This window comes from Equus caballus, chromosome 6 (genome assembly GCF_041296265.1).
Source record: "Equus caballus isolate H_3958 breed thoroughbred chromosome 6, TB-T2T, whole genome shotgun sequence".
Classification (NCBI taxonomy): domain Eukaryota; kingdom Metazoa; phylum Chordata; class Mammalia; order Perissodactyla; family Equidae; genus Equus; species Equus caballus.
In genome coordinates, this window is record NC_091689.1 from 64706937 (window position 1) to 64724114 (window position 17178).

The 17178-nt window shown below is 40.5% G+C and overlaps 1 protein-coding gene and 1 long non-coding RNA gene across 4 annotated transcripts in view; both read left to right on the forward strand.

Annotated features, from left to right (window-relative positions):
• LOC102149623 (uncharacterized) overlaps positions 1-2963 on the forward strand; it is a 73194-nt gene extending 70231 nt beyond the window's left edge. The window contains exon 4 of the long non-coding RNA XR_011440002.1: positions 2685-2963. This is a non-coding gene — a long non-coding RNA (uncharacterized lncRNA). The remainder of the gene's footprint in view (positions 1-2684) is intronic.
• A 5494-nt stretch (positions 2964-8457) lies between these two features.
• Positions 8458-17178, forward strand: part of SSPN (sarcospan) — a 104406-nt gene continuing 95685 nt past the window's right edge. Inside the window, exon 1 of one of the 3 annotated variants that reach the window (XM_001498823.6) lies at positions 8458-8875. In XM_001498823.6, coding sequence (XP_001498873.2) covers positions 8597-8875 — 279 coding nt within the window. In that variant the 5' untranslated portion in view covers positions 8458-8596. The remainder of the gene's footprint in view (positions 8876-17178) is intronic. The other 2 variants (XM_023644094.2, XM_014740544.3) reach the window with 2 other exon arrangements.

Here is a 17178-nt window from a genome sequence, read left to right on the forward strand (position 1 = left end):
TGAATAAGAAAAGAGGGCAGGGCTAGGATAATCGCTAACAATTCTTACTTATCCATACCAGGAAATGTTCTCCGTATTTTCATGAACTATTGTATTTACACTTCATAGCAAGCTTGTGAGGTAAGTACTTGTAATATTCACATTTTACAGAGAGGAAATGGAGGCTGGGAGAGGTGAAGGAACTTGTCCATGCCACACAGCTGGTAAGAATTAGAGCCAATGGGAACACAGGCAGCTGAGTCCAGTGTTTGCACTCACAGCTGCATAAAAATGAGAGAGAATTCGCAGAAGAATGGTCAGAGAAAAAGAACATGGCCTCCATGGATTTGTCTGGGGGCCAAAGATGTCTTTGAAGGTGGTGATGACTGGATATGGAGTCTATGGAAAACTGTATCTTATAAAAATGATAAAATATGTCAATCTGGCTTAGAGTCAGAGACTCATTCTAACAAGGAGGAAGATTAGTGGTCAAAGTGGAAATTGTATAGTTTGTTTATAACACATAGGACATTTTAAATGACTTTGTGGTGTTTTTAATGTTATCATTTAGGGGGGATTGGAGGAAAGTGGTCAAAAGGTACAAACTTTGAGTTACAAGATAAATAAGTACTAGGGAAGTAATGCACAACATGATGACGACAGCTAATGCTGCTGTATGATATATAGGAAAGCTGTTAAGAGAATAAATCCTAAGAGTTCTGATCACAAGGAGAAAATTTTTTCCTTTATTCTTTTCTTCTTTCTTTTCTTTTTATTGTATCTATATGAGAAGATGGATGTTAACTGAGCCTGCTGTGGTAATCATTTCACAATATATGTAAATCAAACCACCATGCTGTACACCTTAAACTTATACAGCAATGTATGTCAATTATTTCTCAATAAAGCTGGAAAAAAAGGGAAAACCTCATTATAACTCATCCAAAGTGTCCTGGTTGAGTTATTCCCAAAGATGACTCTTAAAACAAAAATAAAAATTTACATACAAACTATGCAGTTCTAGGATTTTAAGGAAATATTGTTTATGTCAGGAATATAAGAATCCAGATGAATCTTGCATGTAAATTGTATGACTATTTAGGATTTATAAATATTTATTAAAACTGTACAATGTCCTTTGTACTGTGCTGAGTACTGTGGGACCAACGGTGATTAAGAAAGCCTGGTATCTACCCTCCTGGTGCTTATGGTCCAGACTCTAGAAAGCATCTGTCTTGCTACCCCAGGACTTGGCAGTCATATCTGTGCACATAGAACTGTATGCTCTTAACATGTATGATTGCCTATATGTGCAATGTACTAATGCAGTTTCTCTATACAACAAAACATCCAATTTAGCAGGATGTATACATTAAATTTGTGCAATTTTTGGTATATCAATTATACTTCAATAAAGCTAAAAAAAAAAAAACCAAGTCATTTAGCTAAAACAGAAATAGAAAGAGCACTGGACTTAGAACAAGAAGGAAAAATGTAGTCTTGAGCAAGTCACTTAACCGCTCAAGAAATCCCAACTTGGTAGAGTTTTGGTTAGATTTAAAGAGATAATATTTAACTTTGTAACCTATAAAAATATTCCGGACATTCCAGACATTATTCTTATTGTGATTTACAGAAAATTATGTTTTTGTTCTTTTAGGGAAATTTTTCAGAAAATGACGTGGTTTCCTTAAAACTTATCTATATTTACAAGATAGAGCAATAAAATGTGCTGTGGGATAGGATATAGAAGTAGAATGGCTCTATATCTAAAATCTGCATCATTTAGAAGAAAAATATTGATACAACCTTCATTGTGTACATATCCTAGAAGAGGCCAGAAGATATGAATTCTCTCAACTGCCTTCCTCCCACCCCTGCAAACTTAACTGCGTTTTATCTCGTTTTACATTCTTTCCTCCTATCTCAGCCTGTGAAGGGGCTTTGCTTCTGACTAATTCTCCCACCTCAAGGAATTTATCTGATCAATTGTCCAAAAAGAAAGGCGAACTTTCCCCCGACTTTGTATTATCCCTTTAGCTACAGCTTTTTCTCTTTCCTTCCCTTCACAGCTGAGGTTTTCCATAAATACTTTACACGTTTTCTCCCCCTTTGTCACCTTCCTCTCACACTTAAACTCACTGGAGTGTTGAAACTGCTATATGGGATTGCTCTTGGCAAAGCCAACCAATGACTATCTTGCCACTAAAGTCTCTGGACACTTTATGTTTATCTTGCTTGATTTCTCTCTGGAGTTCAAGGACAGAGTGAGTTTAAGTTTCACTTGGGACATTCCAATGGGGGATGTGAGTAGGTATTGACATTTGCAAAGCTAGAACTAGGGACAGAAGTCTAGGCCTCCACAGATAGATTTCGGCGTCTTCAGTGAAGCCATGGAATGCGTAGTGTAAGAAGAAAGAGGACGGAGAAAGGATCCCTGAGGAATACCAGCATTTAGGAGATCAGCAAAGAAAGTACAGGCCATGAAGAAATATGTCTTCAATACTCTTTGATTCTTTGATACTCTTCCTCTCACTAGACGGATCTTAATTCTTGTCCCCTTGAATGTGGGCTGGACTTCGTGACTCCCTCCTAAATAATAGAATGTGGCTCATGTGTTGCTAAGTGACTTCTGAGGCTGTGTCATGAAAAGGATAGATTTTACCCTGTTCTCTCAGTCTCTGAATCTCTCGTTCTGGTTGAAGGCAGCCACCATGTTGTGATGATCCTCAAACAGCCCTGTGGAGAGGCCAATGCATGAAGAGGCCATGTGGAAAGGAACAAACTTGCCAGCCGGATGAGTGAGCCACCTTGAAAGCAGATTCTCCTGCCTCAGTCAAAACTTCAGATGATTCCTGGCCCCAATCTCAAAGTCTTTCAGCTGAGACCTCAGATAACGTGAAGAAACGAACCATCTCTGCTGTGCCCTATTTGAATATCTGACCCACAGAAACCATGAAATAATAAATTGTTCTTTCAAACGACTAAGTTTTGGGATGATTTATTATGCAGCAATAGATAATTAATACAGAGGAGTCAGAAAGGCAAGAGAGAAATTAAGAGAGTTTGATAAGATAATTTAAATTAAAAAATCCCAACTCCTTCAATTGTTACTACTGATGGATATACAATGACTCCCTGTATTTTTCTTATTATTACGTTTCAAAAATTGAGATACCATTGCATACAATAACATGCACAGGTCTTAAGTGTTGTTCAATGTTTTCACAATTGTTTGTGCCCAGGTAATCACCACCCAAACCAAGATATGGAAGACTTTCAATATCCCAAAAAGTCCCCTCTTATTCCTTTCTAGTTGATTTTTTCGTCCCAACTCCACAATCACTTTTTTTGGGGGGGGGTCAGGAAGATTGGCCCTGAGATGTTAGCACCTGTTGCCAGTCTTCCTCTTTTTGATTGAGAAAGACTGTCACTGAGCTAACATTTGTGCCAAGCTTCCTCTCCTTTATGTGGGATGCCATGACAGAGTGGCTTGACAAGTGGTGCTAGGTCTCTGCCCAGGATCCGAACCTGCGAACCCCAGGTGCCTGAAGCGAACATGGAAATTTAACCACTATGCCACTGGGCCAGCCCCTCACAATCACTTTTTAAATTCAATTATGAAAGGTTAGTTTTGCCTTTTTAAAAATTTTTATATAAATTGAATTATATAGTATGTATTATTTTGTGTGTGGTGTCTTTCTCTCAGCACACTGTTAATGAAATTCATTCAAGTCATTGCCTATATTGATAGTTCATTCCTTCTTATTGGCAAGTAGTATTCCATGGTATGAATATACCACAATTTGTTTAACCATTTTTCTCCGTTTCTTAAAATAAATTTAGTTATTTCTATTTCATCATTTGAATGGAAACATCAAAATTACATGGACAAAACTACGTGAACAAAATTACATGTAGACAATGGAATACTACTCAGCCATACAAAATGATGATATTCGGCCATTTTGACAACATGGGTGGAACTTGAGGGTATTGTGCTAAGTGAAATAAGTCAGAGGGAGAAAGTCAAACACTGTATGACCTCACTCATAAGTCGAAGATAAAAACAATGACAAACAAACACAGAGAAACAGATTGGATTGGTGGTTACCAGAGGGGAAAGGGGGAGGGAGGAGGGCGAAAGGGGTGACTAGGCGCATGCGTGTGGTGATGGATGGTAATTAGTCTTTGGGTGGTGAACAGGATGTAACCTACACAGAGATCAAAACATATAATGTTGTATGCCTGAAATTTGTATAATGTTGTAAACCAATGTTACTTCAATAAAAAAATTACATGTAGAAAAATTTGATATCATTATAAGTAAAAACGTATAAAGAGGTGGACTGCATTAGGAAATGATTTATAGTTATCATCTCTACAGACATGGTAGAATGAGAAAATCATCACTTTCCCATATGAGTACACTGCCCATATGACATTTAACTTGAAAATACAAACTGCCATGCAAAGATCATAAATGGGTCGATTCTTTTGAAAAAAAATTGAACCAAAAGACGCATTTAGAATGTGTCTTTAGAATTTAATGACATAGAAATAAATAACATAGGAACAAACAGGAAGTTTCTTTTATTTATTGTATACACACACACACACACACACAAATGGATCAGCAGTATTCCTAGGGTCATTTTTTGTATGGGACCCAGTTAGACATACAGGCCAATTGTGCAGCATATCTAAATGAATTCTCAGTTGTTCTCTGTAGAGTATTTGATGCTCCTTTAAATCAAATCTAATTGAATGTTTTTTGATATATTTCCTTACATATTAAAGACACTTGACACAGACATGGGTACTGTAATAATTTATCTATGAAATCTTTTTTGTTCCTGGTGAATCTAAGATCATGTGTTCAGAAATATGTTGGTTTAGAGATTATTTCTAGTTGGATTTCCTAAGGACATTTTGTTAATGACACTAGTTTTAAAGAGTTATCAGAGCCAGCCCGTGCTGTAGTGGTTAAGTTCACGTGCTCCACTTCAGTGGCCTGGGGTTCCTGGGTTCAGATCCTGGGCGTGGACCTATATACTGCTCATCAAGCCATGCTGTGGCGGCATCCTACATACAAAATAGAGGAAGATTGGCACAGATGTTAGCTCAGGGACAATCTTCCTCAAGTAAAAAGAGGAAAATTGGCAACAGATGTTAGCTCAGAGCCAATCTTCCTCACCAAAAAAAGAGAGAGAGAGAGAGGAAAAGAAAAAAACTAGTTATCATCTTCCTGGTTCTGAACTTCTGAAGTATAAACACTTCCAAATAATGTTGAATTTGAGATACAGCAAAGATAGAGATACTAAGCTTAATTTTGTTATTTTCCCTAGAGGATCAAAATAATCCAAAACCATATATTAACCTCTCCCCCGAAATTTCTAATTTATAGTCTCTGTCAGTTTTGAGTTATGGGAGCAGCCAACAGAGTTTCCAAAAACACTTTGTTTCTACTTTGCCTTTCTTCCCCGGTAATATAAATATCTGAAGAGATTATTGCTTAACCTATAAAACAGATATTATAATTTATGAATATGAAAAAAAAACCCTGTTCCTTTCTGTTAAACTATGTGACGAGCTGGAAATGGTGATTTTTCTCCGTGGAAAGGACATATTAAGGGAGGAGCTTTCTTTGTGTCCTTAAGGACCCTCTGATCCCACTTAGCCTGGTTACTCTCTATCGTTAAACCTTGGACAACTTTTTCACCATCTTCTCTGTTTCTGCTTTTCTGTATCAATTATGCAAAAATACCATCCTCATCAGACTCGTGGTATTGCCAAAGATGAGGTCCCTCAGACACAGATTCAAGCATGCAGTCGGGAATTTGAGCAGATGTAAGATTCCCTATACGACTGCCTTGTCTGGAAGCTGAAAATTGAAGTGGGCAGTTGTAATCAGACTAGAAGGATTACAATTTATCTGGGCTGTTGTTCACTGCTCCTGGTTTCATTTGTAACTTGTCTCAGCTAGGCAATTAAAGGTAAGCCTTTATTAGAAGAATTTATGTACAACTCTTTTACAACTATAAGCCACACGAGTTCTGAAACTTAGAAGACAAACCTATGGGAATATCCTATTATTTTGCTTAACTATTCTAACTTACATCTAATTTAAGGTTTTGAGGAAAGGGCGAGGTATATTTTATTCCTAACTATAATGACAGCACAGCAGTATGGTCAGCAAATAGAGCCTGTATCTAGTTATAAATTAGTAATAGAAGTAACGGTCTCCATTGACTATTGTATATATTATGGTAGTGAATCAAGATATTTTTATAAAGTATGCAGGTAGCTTTAGGTTCTATTAGCTAATTCTGTGATAGATGCTATACTTTGAAATCAAAATTTAAGCAGTCCATCCACTTGTTTGCATATTTGTTGTTAGTGCCATCCAATTGATGGCACTGCTAGTGACGCTGTGTTCATCAGAGTAGAACCCTGCCCAGTCTACCCGGTCTGTTTTGCACCATCTTGGTGCTAGATCAGACAAGGCTCCAATACTCTGCTGCTATTCATAGGGTTTTCATAGACAGTTCTTTTGGAAGTGGGTGGCCAGGTCCTTTTTCCTAGTCTGTCTTAGTCTTGAAGCTCTGCTGAAACCTGTCCACCATGGGTGACCCTGAGGGTGTTCGAAATCCTGGTGGCATGGCCTTCAGCATCACAGCAACAAGCACCACCACAGTGTGACAACCAATAGACAGGTGGTGTGGTTCCCTGACTGGGAAGGGAACCCTGGCCGTGGTGGTGAGAGCGCTGAATCTTAACGACTAGACCACCAGGGCCGGTTCTGCCTGCCTATAGGAAGCAATTAATAAAGCAGGTAATCCACAAGAGCTCACATTTGGTTTCCCTCATCTCCAACCCTGACTAGGACAGTGGCTTATTAATGTGATTACTTAATAATTCTGATACTCAATTTTTTTCATCTTTAAAAGTAGAAACTAGAATTAAAAGGTAGTTGGAAGGAGAAACAGTCTAGTATGTAAAGCACCTCGCATGTGCTTGCTTCAGAATAGTAGATCCTCAGCAGTTGGTGGCTATATTATTCACAACAACAAATAATTAATTCCATGTAGTCAATTAGCATCCTAGAAATGTGTATTAGGTTGAAAAACCAACTATTGTTCTGTTTTGTCATTTGGATTGTTGTCAATCAGGCCCAAGTCAGGTGGGCAGCTTGGTGTAACACCAGCTTTTATTTGTCTGTTCTCACTAGAGACCCTAATGGTGTAATGGCCCCAAAGCCGACAATGACCTCCCCTCAGCGCCTTTGCTCCCCGTGTGAGAGACAGCGCTGCTTCACCGGCTTTCAGGTGGAACGCGGGAATGTGCAGTTTGGATTCTGCTTTTTAAGCTACTACTTTTGTTCCATGGACCACGTTTTTCTCGCTGATCCCAAAGGAAGGTATAAGGAAAACACTGAACGCCCAAGTTCGTGGGGACTTGGCCATTTACAAGGAGCGCTGCTGATGATTAGTTCAGAATTCTGAGGAAACACAGCAGGCAGTTAGCCTTTGTTTAAACTAGTTGATTGTGAACAATCTAGGAGTGGGCTTTATCTATCCTAGCATCTTGGCAACATCAATTATTTTTTAATACAGCTTTCTGAATGTTAAAATGACCACACCAAAGTAGATATAAATACTCCAAAGTGATGGGATCATTTCTTAGTGGTTTCACTGAAATTTGCTCTAAGTGCTACTGAGTAGGGGTATGTGGGAAGGAGAAGAGTCGGTTTTATTGATTTGTTCTGTGACTTTGGGCAGGGACCAAATCGCTCCTGAACATCCTTATACTGCAGCACACAGTAGGTGCTTTAAAAATAGCTCCAATGTGGACTGAGTTAAATTGTCCATGTCCAAGGGTGAATGATGATCCCCCAGGCACTATTGTGGAATTAGTGAAGACTGGCTGGGGACTCCATATAAACGATTAAAAGATCCTTGAAAAACAAATACATGTGAGAGTTCACAATTAGCCCAGCATCTCTATAAACAGTTATTTCAAAAGCAAATGCCTCAACGGGAAAAATGCCTTTATTTGTCAGCTGGGTTGCAAAACTTAAAAAGAGAAGAGCCTATGCTTTTGCTGGAAAATAAGAACAATTTAACTTCTGGAAATGACTTCACAGCTTGGAGCCCAGCAATGCCTATTTTGGATTTAAATTGTCTATTAATTAAACTCAAATGATTTCAACATTCATCACCTTGCATTGCACCTCTCGGAAAACAAAAACAAAAACATCCTGGGGTTTTGAGTGAGGAAAACAGACACCACACACACAGAGACACACGCACACACGCAGCCTGTCTACAGTGCACAAGCTTCAGGAGGCTAAGGGACCCCGCCGGCTCCTGCGGGCACTGGGCAAACCCTGCCCGCAGGTCCAGCAGGCGCTGGGGCCGGCGCGTTGGCAGTTGGCGACCCCCCTCGGCTCCCCCTCTGCTCCGGGCTCCCTGTGGCCTTTGGAGGCTCGGCGAGTCGGCTCCAAATGTTTTCCATATTTGTTCAGCCTCCGTAATCCGAAGCCCGGGGCCGGCTCGGCCCGCCCCCGCCGCGCTCGGGCCCTCGCGCTGCACGCGCAGCTACCCGGGCGGCGGCCATGGGCAAGGACCGGCAGCCCCGCGGCCAGAAGAAGCAGGGGGGGCCGCCGGCCGCGGACGCCGCCGGGCCCGACGACATGGGGCCGAAGAAGGGCAAGGGGGCCCCCAAGGAGTGCGGGGAGGAGGAGGCCCGGACGTGCTGCGGCTGCCGGTTCCCGCTGCTGCCCGCCCTGCTGCAGCTGGCCCTGGGCATCGCCGTGACCGTGGTGGGCTTTCTCATGGCGAGCATCAGCTCCTCCCTGCTAGTCAGAGACACTCCATTTTGGGCTGGGATCATTGTAAGCATCAAGTCTGTTTTGCCTAAGCGTTTGCCAAACAGGAATGCAAATCCGCATGGTGGAGTTAAGACTAACCCAACTGCATGCGCCCCCTTCCCCAGCTCCACTCCTCTAACTCACGCTCTGCTTGGGGACTGGGGCCTGCCACACTCGCTGTGCCCGGGGCAGGGCTGGGCGCGGTAGGACTCGCCCCCCCCTCCTGCTTGTTGTTGCTCCCAACGCCTCCAAATGGGCCTGACTCGAACGCGCTGGAGCTGGGGAGGCGAGTCAAAGTCTGCTTATTTTTGGTTAAATTGAACATCCTCCATAACAGCACAGATTTTCTTTGGCTTTTTTCTTATCCTAGTCCCTGGACCCCACCCTTGTCCCTAAATAAGGAACAAAAAGTGAAGTAAGTTCATCTAGTAAAAGCAGGTTAGGGAAAAGCTTGTACTTGGAGCTGCCACGTTGGATAGTATTCATTTTATTTTTTACATTTAAGGTTCAAGTTTTATAAAATAATGGTCTAAGGCAGGAAATGCGAATACGGCCAGCACAGCCATAATCCACTGGAGCCTGAAGTGGGATAAACCCGGGGTACTGGCCATAGCAGAAGTATATTTGGGAGTCTGCTATTGGATGTACTGTTTTAAGCAGAACACTGCTCAGCTGTTGTAAGTGTTGAAACACACAGCCTATTTGGCTTAGTTAATTGGATTCTTACATGTGAAATGGGTGCCATTTATGAGCGCCTACAGTGTACCTGTCCTGCTCGAGGCCTTCCATAAATTATTTCTAATCCCCACATGATTCTTATGAGATAGTTTATCATTCCGTTTCTCAAAGGAGAGACCCAAGGGCAGACTCACCCAGGGTCATGAGTTGGCCAGGTTGGCAAATCAGCCAGGTTGATTCCTTTTTGCACCAGACTACATCTGCATTTTCCTCCCTGAGCCAACTTGCCACCACATTTAGTTTGCATTGTAGTTTTATGTTATAGTGCCTTGTGGCTTACGAAAACCTCTTTCATGTGCATTATTTCATTTGATCCACCAAACAGCACTTTGAGGTGGGACCTGTAATTACTCTTTGGACCTGAGGAAATAGGCTAAGCGAAGTTAAATGACATTCTCAAGGCCCAGAGATTAAAAGTAGTGGCATTGGGCAAGACTAGAATCGACACTTCTGGCTCCGGGTCTCATATTGCACCATTACAGCTATTACTGACCACAGGACCTGTAACTCATGAAACCACCCTCAAAATAATTTTGAATCAGGGCAGATGTAAAAAAGACCTGATGCATATGCAGCAAGGCAGGTATTTTCTAATTAAGATTATTTGAACTCACAAATTCTTGCAGAGTAATTTAAAACTTTTAATTTGTGTACTACGAATTCCCATGAAATTATCATGATTGGGGTTTTCTAAATCAAGTGATTTTAAAAATAGCTTTTCACTAAGTTATACTGGGTATTTTAGTCACCTCAATGACTGTCAAGATGGAAAAAATGTCTGTCCTTTAAGCCTAGGCAAATTAAAAGAAAAAAAGGAATGAAATTCCTTCATTCAATGGTTTGGAATTTCATTTGCGAATTTGTTTTCTTTAGTTTCTTTATTTCAACTTTAAAAAAACACAGTACCCAAAAAGCAAATTAGATAGGAAAAAATTTGTCTTCATGTTTAAGTCATGAACATACAAATCACGCAACTCTGAAATTTTGTGAACTGAGCAACTCTGAAATTTCCTGAGCTCCTGCGAGGAGCGTCACAGGCTCCCAGTCGCCCTGGAAGGTCCCTGGGTGTGGTACAAAGAGCCTTATCTATAGCAGGTCTCTGTTCTTTCCAGTTTTCTAGTTTATGGTGTAGGATGCACTTGGAAGTTTGCTTGTAGTGATATCTGTACTGATGATCCTGGGATCTGAAGTTTTCTTTCAACAGAGAATATGTGTAGAGCAGAGCAGATAGTGGAGATGCCCTGAGCCAAGTGAGGAGGGTCTCTGAGGAGCCAGGTGAGGAAATACCCTCATCCCAGCTGGGCCAAAGCTGCAGGCAGTGTGTCGCTGTCTCCCACCAACACTGTGCGTGTTGTCCTCATGAAGCTGTCTGTGGCGGGTCCTGGGGCATTCTTTCAAGCTTTCAGGGAAGGGAGAAGACAGGGAGGCAGGATGGGGAAGTGCTGCGGTCTAGCACCACTGGACCTGGTGCTGAGCACCAGCTAGGCCATTATTCCCTGAGTAACTTTGGGCAAGTTACTGAACCTCTCTGAATTCAGAATGGTAATAATCATTCCCACCGCTTAGGGTTGTCCTGAGGATTTAGTTAATACACATTCTAATACTTAGAACAGTGCTGGCTAATGGTAAGCATTCAGTGAGTTAGCTCTTTTTATTAGCAATTAGTGAAACGATCATTGGTGGTGTCACTCTTCAAATTAGAAGTGGCTCTATTTTATCTCTAGTCTTGCAGAACAGCCATTTTGGACTTGAAATGTTTTTCAGACCAGTTTGAACCCTGAAAGAGGTATCGGTTTGGCCAGCCATCTCACCTTTTTTTCTTCTCAGCCATGTCACTATTAGCAATCTGAGTGATATTAGATTAGTTCAGTACTTTCTGGATCTCTCTGGAGGTTTATACAAATTAACTTGGATGAAAGGGGCCTCCTCAGGGTCATTTTATCCAGGAATATGGAGTCATTCTGGTCTGGTACGTCCCCTAGGAATACTGAAAAGTTTGCCCTGTTTAAGGGCAATCCTTTAAACCAAGGCAGTACAGGTCACTCCCTGGGGCTGAGGGAGAGTCAAACCTGCTTCCAGAATTGAGGCTGAATTCAAGGGGGGCCCCGGACTGATGCACTGACCCCATCAACAGTCTACATGCTTCGCTTTTCTGTTTCTCTCTATACTGATTGCCTCTTACTGTATGCTACTTACTTCATTTTACAAGGGTTACTATCCTATTATCTTGGGATTTGGGCCTCGCCATTCCCATAATAGAATCTGAGTATATGGATAAATCCACTTAGGTAAGTTCTTGTTGACTAGAGTCTGGGTGACTTGATGAATCTTCAGCGAACCTCTGGTTCTAGACTGAAAGTCCTTAGTGATCTACGATCAGAGATATATGTCCAGTGGAATTTTAGGAAAACAGGTTATTTCTTACTATCCATAAGTATGACTCCCCTCACCCTCTATCAGAGAGATGACTGAAGTCTTAGTTCTTCAGTTACAAAAGATTCCTGTAAAATAAAAAAAAATGAATGGAGTCACTATAGAGACTCCATAACCTGTAAAAGTGCCATTCTTCTCTCAAAATTCTTTATAAAGGGCTCGAGGGTCACACTGTAATGAAGATACAAAGTCAAGCAGGGGCTTTGAGGATGAACTTGGCCAGGGGCAGGGGATCCTACGAAATAGGAGTTTGCTTTGAGTTTTGCTCTATTAATGGCTTGAGTGGCTGGGTCAAATAGGCATTCAAGTTTGCTCGTCATTCCAGAATTCTTATTGATGACAAATGTGTATGGATTGAAGGAATCTAAGAACTTTGGGGCCTTTACTTACTTTGTACTCGAATATAGTTTTGGTTCACGTGAAGCATAACATGTTTGAACTTTGGCTTATTTTTCTTCATTCAGTAACATTTGTTGGGGTTGTCCACCACACTAGGCATTAGTCTAAAAATAATGAAGCATATACTAGGAGCAGATCTCCAGAGATCCTGATGGACACGTGCCATTATCATATCTGACAGTAATGAATACTTCTGATTAGAAAATTTAACCTACACAAATATTTTTAAAGCCCATTTACCTTTCAAAGTATTTCACTTAAACTGATTTATTTGCTTTGGCATCTCTACTCTGAAGTCAATTTAAGAGCAAACTCTTACCTCTCATCCCCAATGGGGGTTTAGTGTTAGTCTCTTGGCCCTTGTAGGGATTATTCCCATAGAAAGTGGGAATTTCTTTGTCTTATTGTGGTTTTTGGCTTTCCTCACTCTCTCTCCATTGCTCTCATACCCCACCCAGCTGGAATAAAAATCCTGAGCTATATACTACATTAATCACATTAGAAAGTTTAAGGAAAGGGCTTTAAAGGAAGGAAGAATCTTTCCTTTCCTTAATGTCATTCATAAAATTCATCATATGAATCTGTAATGATTAAGAGTCCTGTCAAGAATTTCAATAACAGTTTTCATATGTTAACTTACTCTAAGGAATTCAAAATCCAGGTGTATTCAGATTTTAAAAATCTATTTTTAATTCATGACTTAATGGAAGGGAAATTGGTGGTTATTTATTTTAAAACAGAATATACCCTGAAATTCACAAGTAGATATATGACATATAGAAAGGAAGGAACAGATATTGTTATTATCCACAATTTGTAAGTAACGAAACTGAGATATGATGATTTGGCTAAATGATTTGATCATGGATTTATGAAGAGAAACTGGAAGTGAGGGAGGTTTGGCGTTGGGGTTTTGGATAGACCCTAAAACAAGTCAAGAAGCTAAAAGTGTCAATTTTCTCCATAGGTATATTGACATTTGAGAAATTTAATCTGGAATTATATTTTTAGGAATATATTGCACACTATTGCATTATTTTTCGTATCAGGACTTTGCTATGATTCAAAATCTAATGTTGCACCTCTGATACCACTGGGGAATAATTTTTATTATAGCAACTGTCACAGGATTGTTAGGAACTGAGGAGTGATAATTACATGGCCTAACTTAATCTCCACTAATTATGTATAATAAATAATGGTAGGAAAAATATCTTATAGGTACATGAAGTTCTCCTATAACTATAAAATTGGAATGTAATTTGATTAATTTGGCAAAAGAAATTAATTTTAATAACTGTATGAACATAAAAGGGAATATTCAAGAATTTGGTGACATGTTTCCTGTAACAATTTTAAGAATATAGAATAAAGAATAAGGAAGGTCAAGATTGAAGGAAATCTTTAGATGCTCAGAATCATTAGGAGAAATATATTTTCACTTCTACTGTTAGCCTTATACGAAGCCAGAGATGCAAAGGCCAAGGGAGTGCTTATATGATGAGGAAGTCATCCCTGAATCTTCTTTCTCTTTTTAAAATGAGGAGGAGATGGGGTGGTCCTGATATTTTTTAATCTTGTAATGTTGATATATTCAATTCAGAAAGCTAATCTCTAGAAACTTTTGAGATGTCAATTATCATTTGTTTTTATTTTTTATAATAGTAATAACATATGTAGAATTTGGGGATAATCAAATAAAAAATAAAGCAATTTGTTGTCTTTAAGTATATGTCCATGGGGCCTCTCTGTATCCCTTGACACATAATGGGTACCCAGTATGTGTTGAATTGGACTCTGTCTATTCCATACTTGGCATTATCAGAGATTCTGGTTGAACTCGTGTATCCCATTTTTAAACTATGGTTTGAGAAATGACATATGGTTGTATTTTCCAATACAGACAAATTTAAGTTTATTAATAACGTTTGAAAGAACTAAGAGACAATAATAAGAAATGTTTTATTACTTCATTTTGGGCTCTTGGGTTCCAGAAATATTCAGAACACAGCTTGGCATTACTGAGATGTGTTATTTCATCTTGTAAAATGACTGCAGGATTAAAAAAAAAGAGGAAGAAGAGGTCATTTGACTTATTATGCATTCTCCTAATTAGAACAAATTAGAATTGAAGTGGCTGAATGCTGGATGTCAATATTATCAATCTTACCTTCTACAAAGAAAGCAATGGCATAGATTTTCCTAACAGTAGGTCCAGCAGTTTCGTAGATTGCCAATATGGTGTCCACTTTCAATCTGGCCTGAGGAAATGGATGTTTTAGACTTTTTCTTGCCATTAGCCTTGCCCAGGACATTTCTGTTTAGGATGTTCTTTAACTGGATCTACTTTCCTGTGTTGTATCCTGAAGGGTTAGCATCAACATTAGAGGATACACACAGGGTATGTGAAGAGGTCAGTATACAGATTTCTGTGTTGCGTAGACAGGAATGGAATCTAATTATTAAACTTTCATTAGATATCATTTCACTGCAAAATACAGTTCATTTTTAGGGCCTAGATCCTGGCACACTAGAGAAATGCTGATCAAAAGAGCCCATCAAAATCCAGAGCTGGATGGAACCTCAGGATGTCATCTTTTAACCCTGTAGCTATTACTTGCTGTGAATATTCAAGTCCAGGTTTATTACAGTGAGTTCATAAGCTGAAGGTGAACTTCTTTTATAAAATGGATGTTGGGAACAGTATTTATAGCATAAACTATATAAAAGCCTGTTTCAGAGGCATATCCTCTTTCAGATGGTTTGGATGCTGCTTCAGATCTCAGTGTATTGAGATAAAACTTGGCAGGAGTAACTGTCAGATGCCTGAGCGAGGCAGCTCACTCAATCACCCTGGTTAATTTTAAAATTCATGTGTGTACACCTACACATATGGCAATAACTAAAATACATTTTTCTTTCTGTCTTCGTCTGCTCCAGCCTGGTAGGGTTCTGGTGAGGCCTTTCTTCCTGGATTGCAGATGGCTGCTTTCTCCCTGTGTGCGCACGGGAATTTCCTCCATGCTTGTGCCTGGAAAGAGCGAGAGATCTCTCTCTCTTCCTGTTCTTATAAGGCCACCAGTCCTGTAGGATTAGGACTCCACCCTAATGACCTCATTTAACTTTAATTACCTCCTAAAAGCCCTGTCTCCAAATTCAGTCACATTGGGAGTTAGGGCTTAAAGGTGAATTTGCGGGGGGGGACACAATTCAGTACATAGCACTTTCAGGGAGGGATATAAATTCGTACAACCACCTCAGTGATTCTTAAGCTTGTTTCTCAGCTTATCCATGAAGGCCCTCTGGCTTTCATGGAACAGCCAGAAGTCTGAATGTTTCTGATGAGAATTCCGAGCTGGTAAACTGACACGTGGCGGTGCAACGCGGTGGCGTGGCTTTGTGCTCATGCCAGCAGTGAAACATAAGGAGGAGGTTGTTTTCAATGTGTTTACAGATTGCTTCTTTTGTCAAATTTCTTTAAAAATAAAATCAAGGCGATTCAGCTAGTGAACACAGTTCTAAGGATAACTTAGGCATTTCATTTGCTGCATTAGCTCTTTAAGGCTTAGGAACCACCATTTAGTAAATCCCAGCCTTCCTTTACTGCTGCGGGAGTGTCTCGCTGTCAGGATCTAGCTAAATGACACCTTGGCTTCCGAGGCAAGGAAATGAGGGAGGTTGGCTGAGCAGTGCCATTGGGCGATGCTCAGATTTTCAGCAATTAGATGAGCTTGCTGTCCTCTGAAGGGCAGTGATCTCATGTTTGGGGTTTCTAGAACTTAAGGAAAGCAACTTCTAAGGTCTTTTTTTATAATATGCAGCCGTTTTCATTTTTGATGGTGATTCTGAAAATTAGATTAATGCTCTTTGTTCTGTGGAATGGGTCAGAATAAAACCCTGGAGTGTTCCCTCTTTGGGCCTCATGATGTAACAGGCTCTAGTAGGAGCTGCACCTCCTTGATCGATCCCTCCACGTTTGGCATACATTTAAGGGCTTCCCGTATGATCCTGTTCATCCAGGGTAGAAATCTGGACCTAGGCTCTGCTTTGCTTTATCAAGTACTGCACAAACTCAAACCATCCCAGAGGGAAAGACAAAAGAGGACCGACTGAGACTGTCCAATATGCCACCTTTCAACAAGGGGTTCAATCCTAGTTCCAAAATGAGTAGCAAACAATAGCCATGGCTGTTGTTCTAGAGGCATCCTGTAATATCTCTGGTTTGATTTTCAAGTATATTTAAAGTTGATGCTCTCTGGGCCTGGCCTGGTGGTATAGCGATAAAGTTTGCACACTGGGCTTCAGCAGCCCGGGCTTTGCTGGTTCAGATCCCAGGTGCGGACGTACGGACCACTTATGAAGCCATGCTATGGCAGGCGTCCCACATATAAAATGGAGGAAGATGTGCACGGATGTGAGCTCAGGGCCAATCTTCCTCAAAAAATAAAATAAATGAAAAAATAAAGTTGACGCTCTCTGATCTAATGTGGTGAGAACCGTATTCCCTGCCTAACCCAGTCGTGAAGGTGCGTGTTTCAGTGCTTTCCTGGGTGCTGGCAAAAGGCCAGTAAGTGACAGGACATTAGAAAGCAAAGGGTTTGTTCACAAATAAGTATTTTCAGAGTCTGCTGAAGAAGTTCTGTTGGGCCTGCTTCTGTTGTTGCAGAAATGAGCAACTCCCCACTGGCTGGGAGTGCCGTGGGGCTGGGAGAGGCAGCGAGAAACCTTGAGGATGCTGTTGCAGTGGCATCGCACTC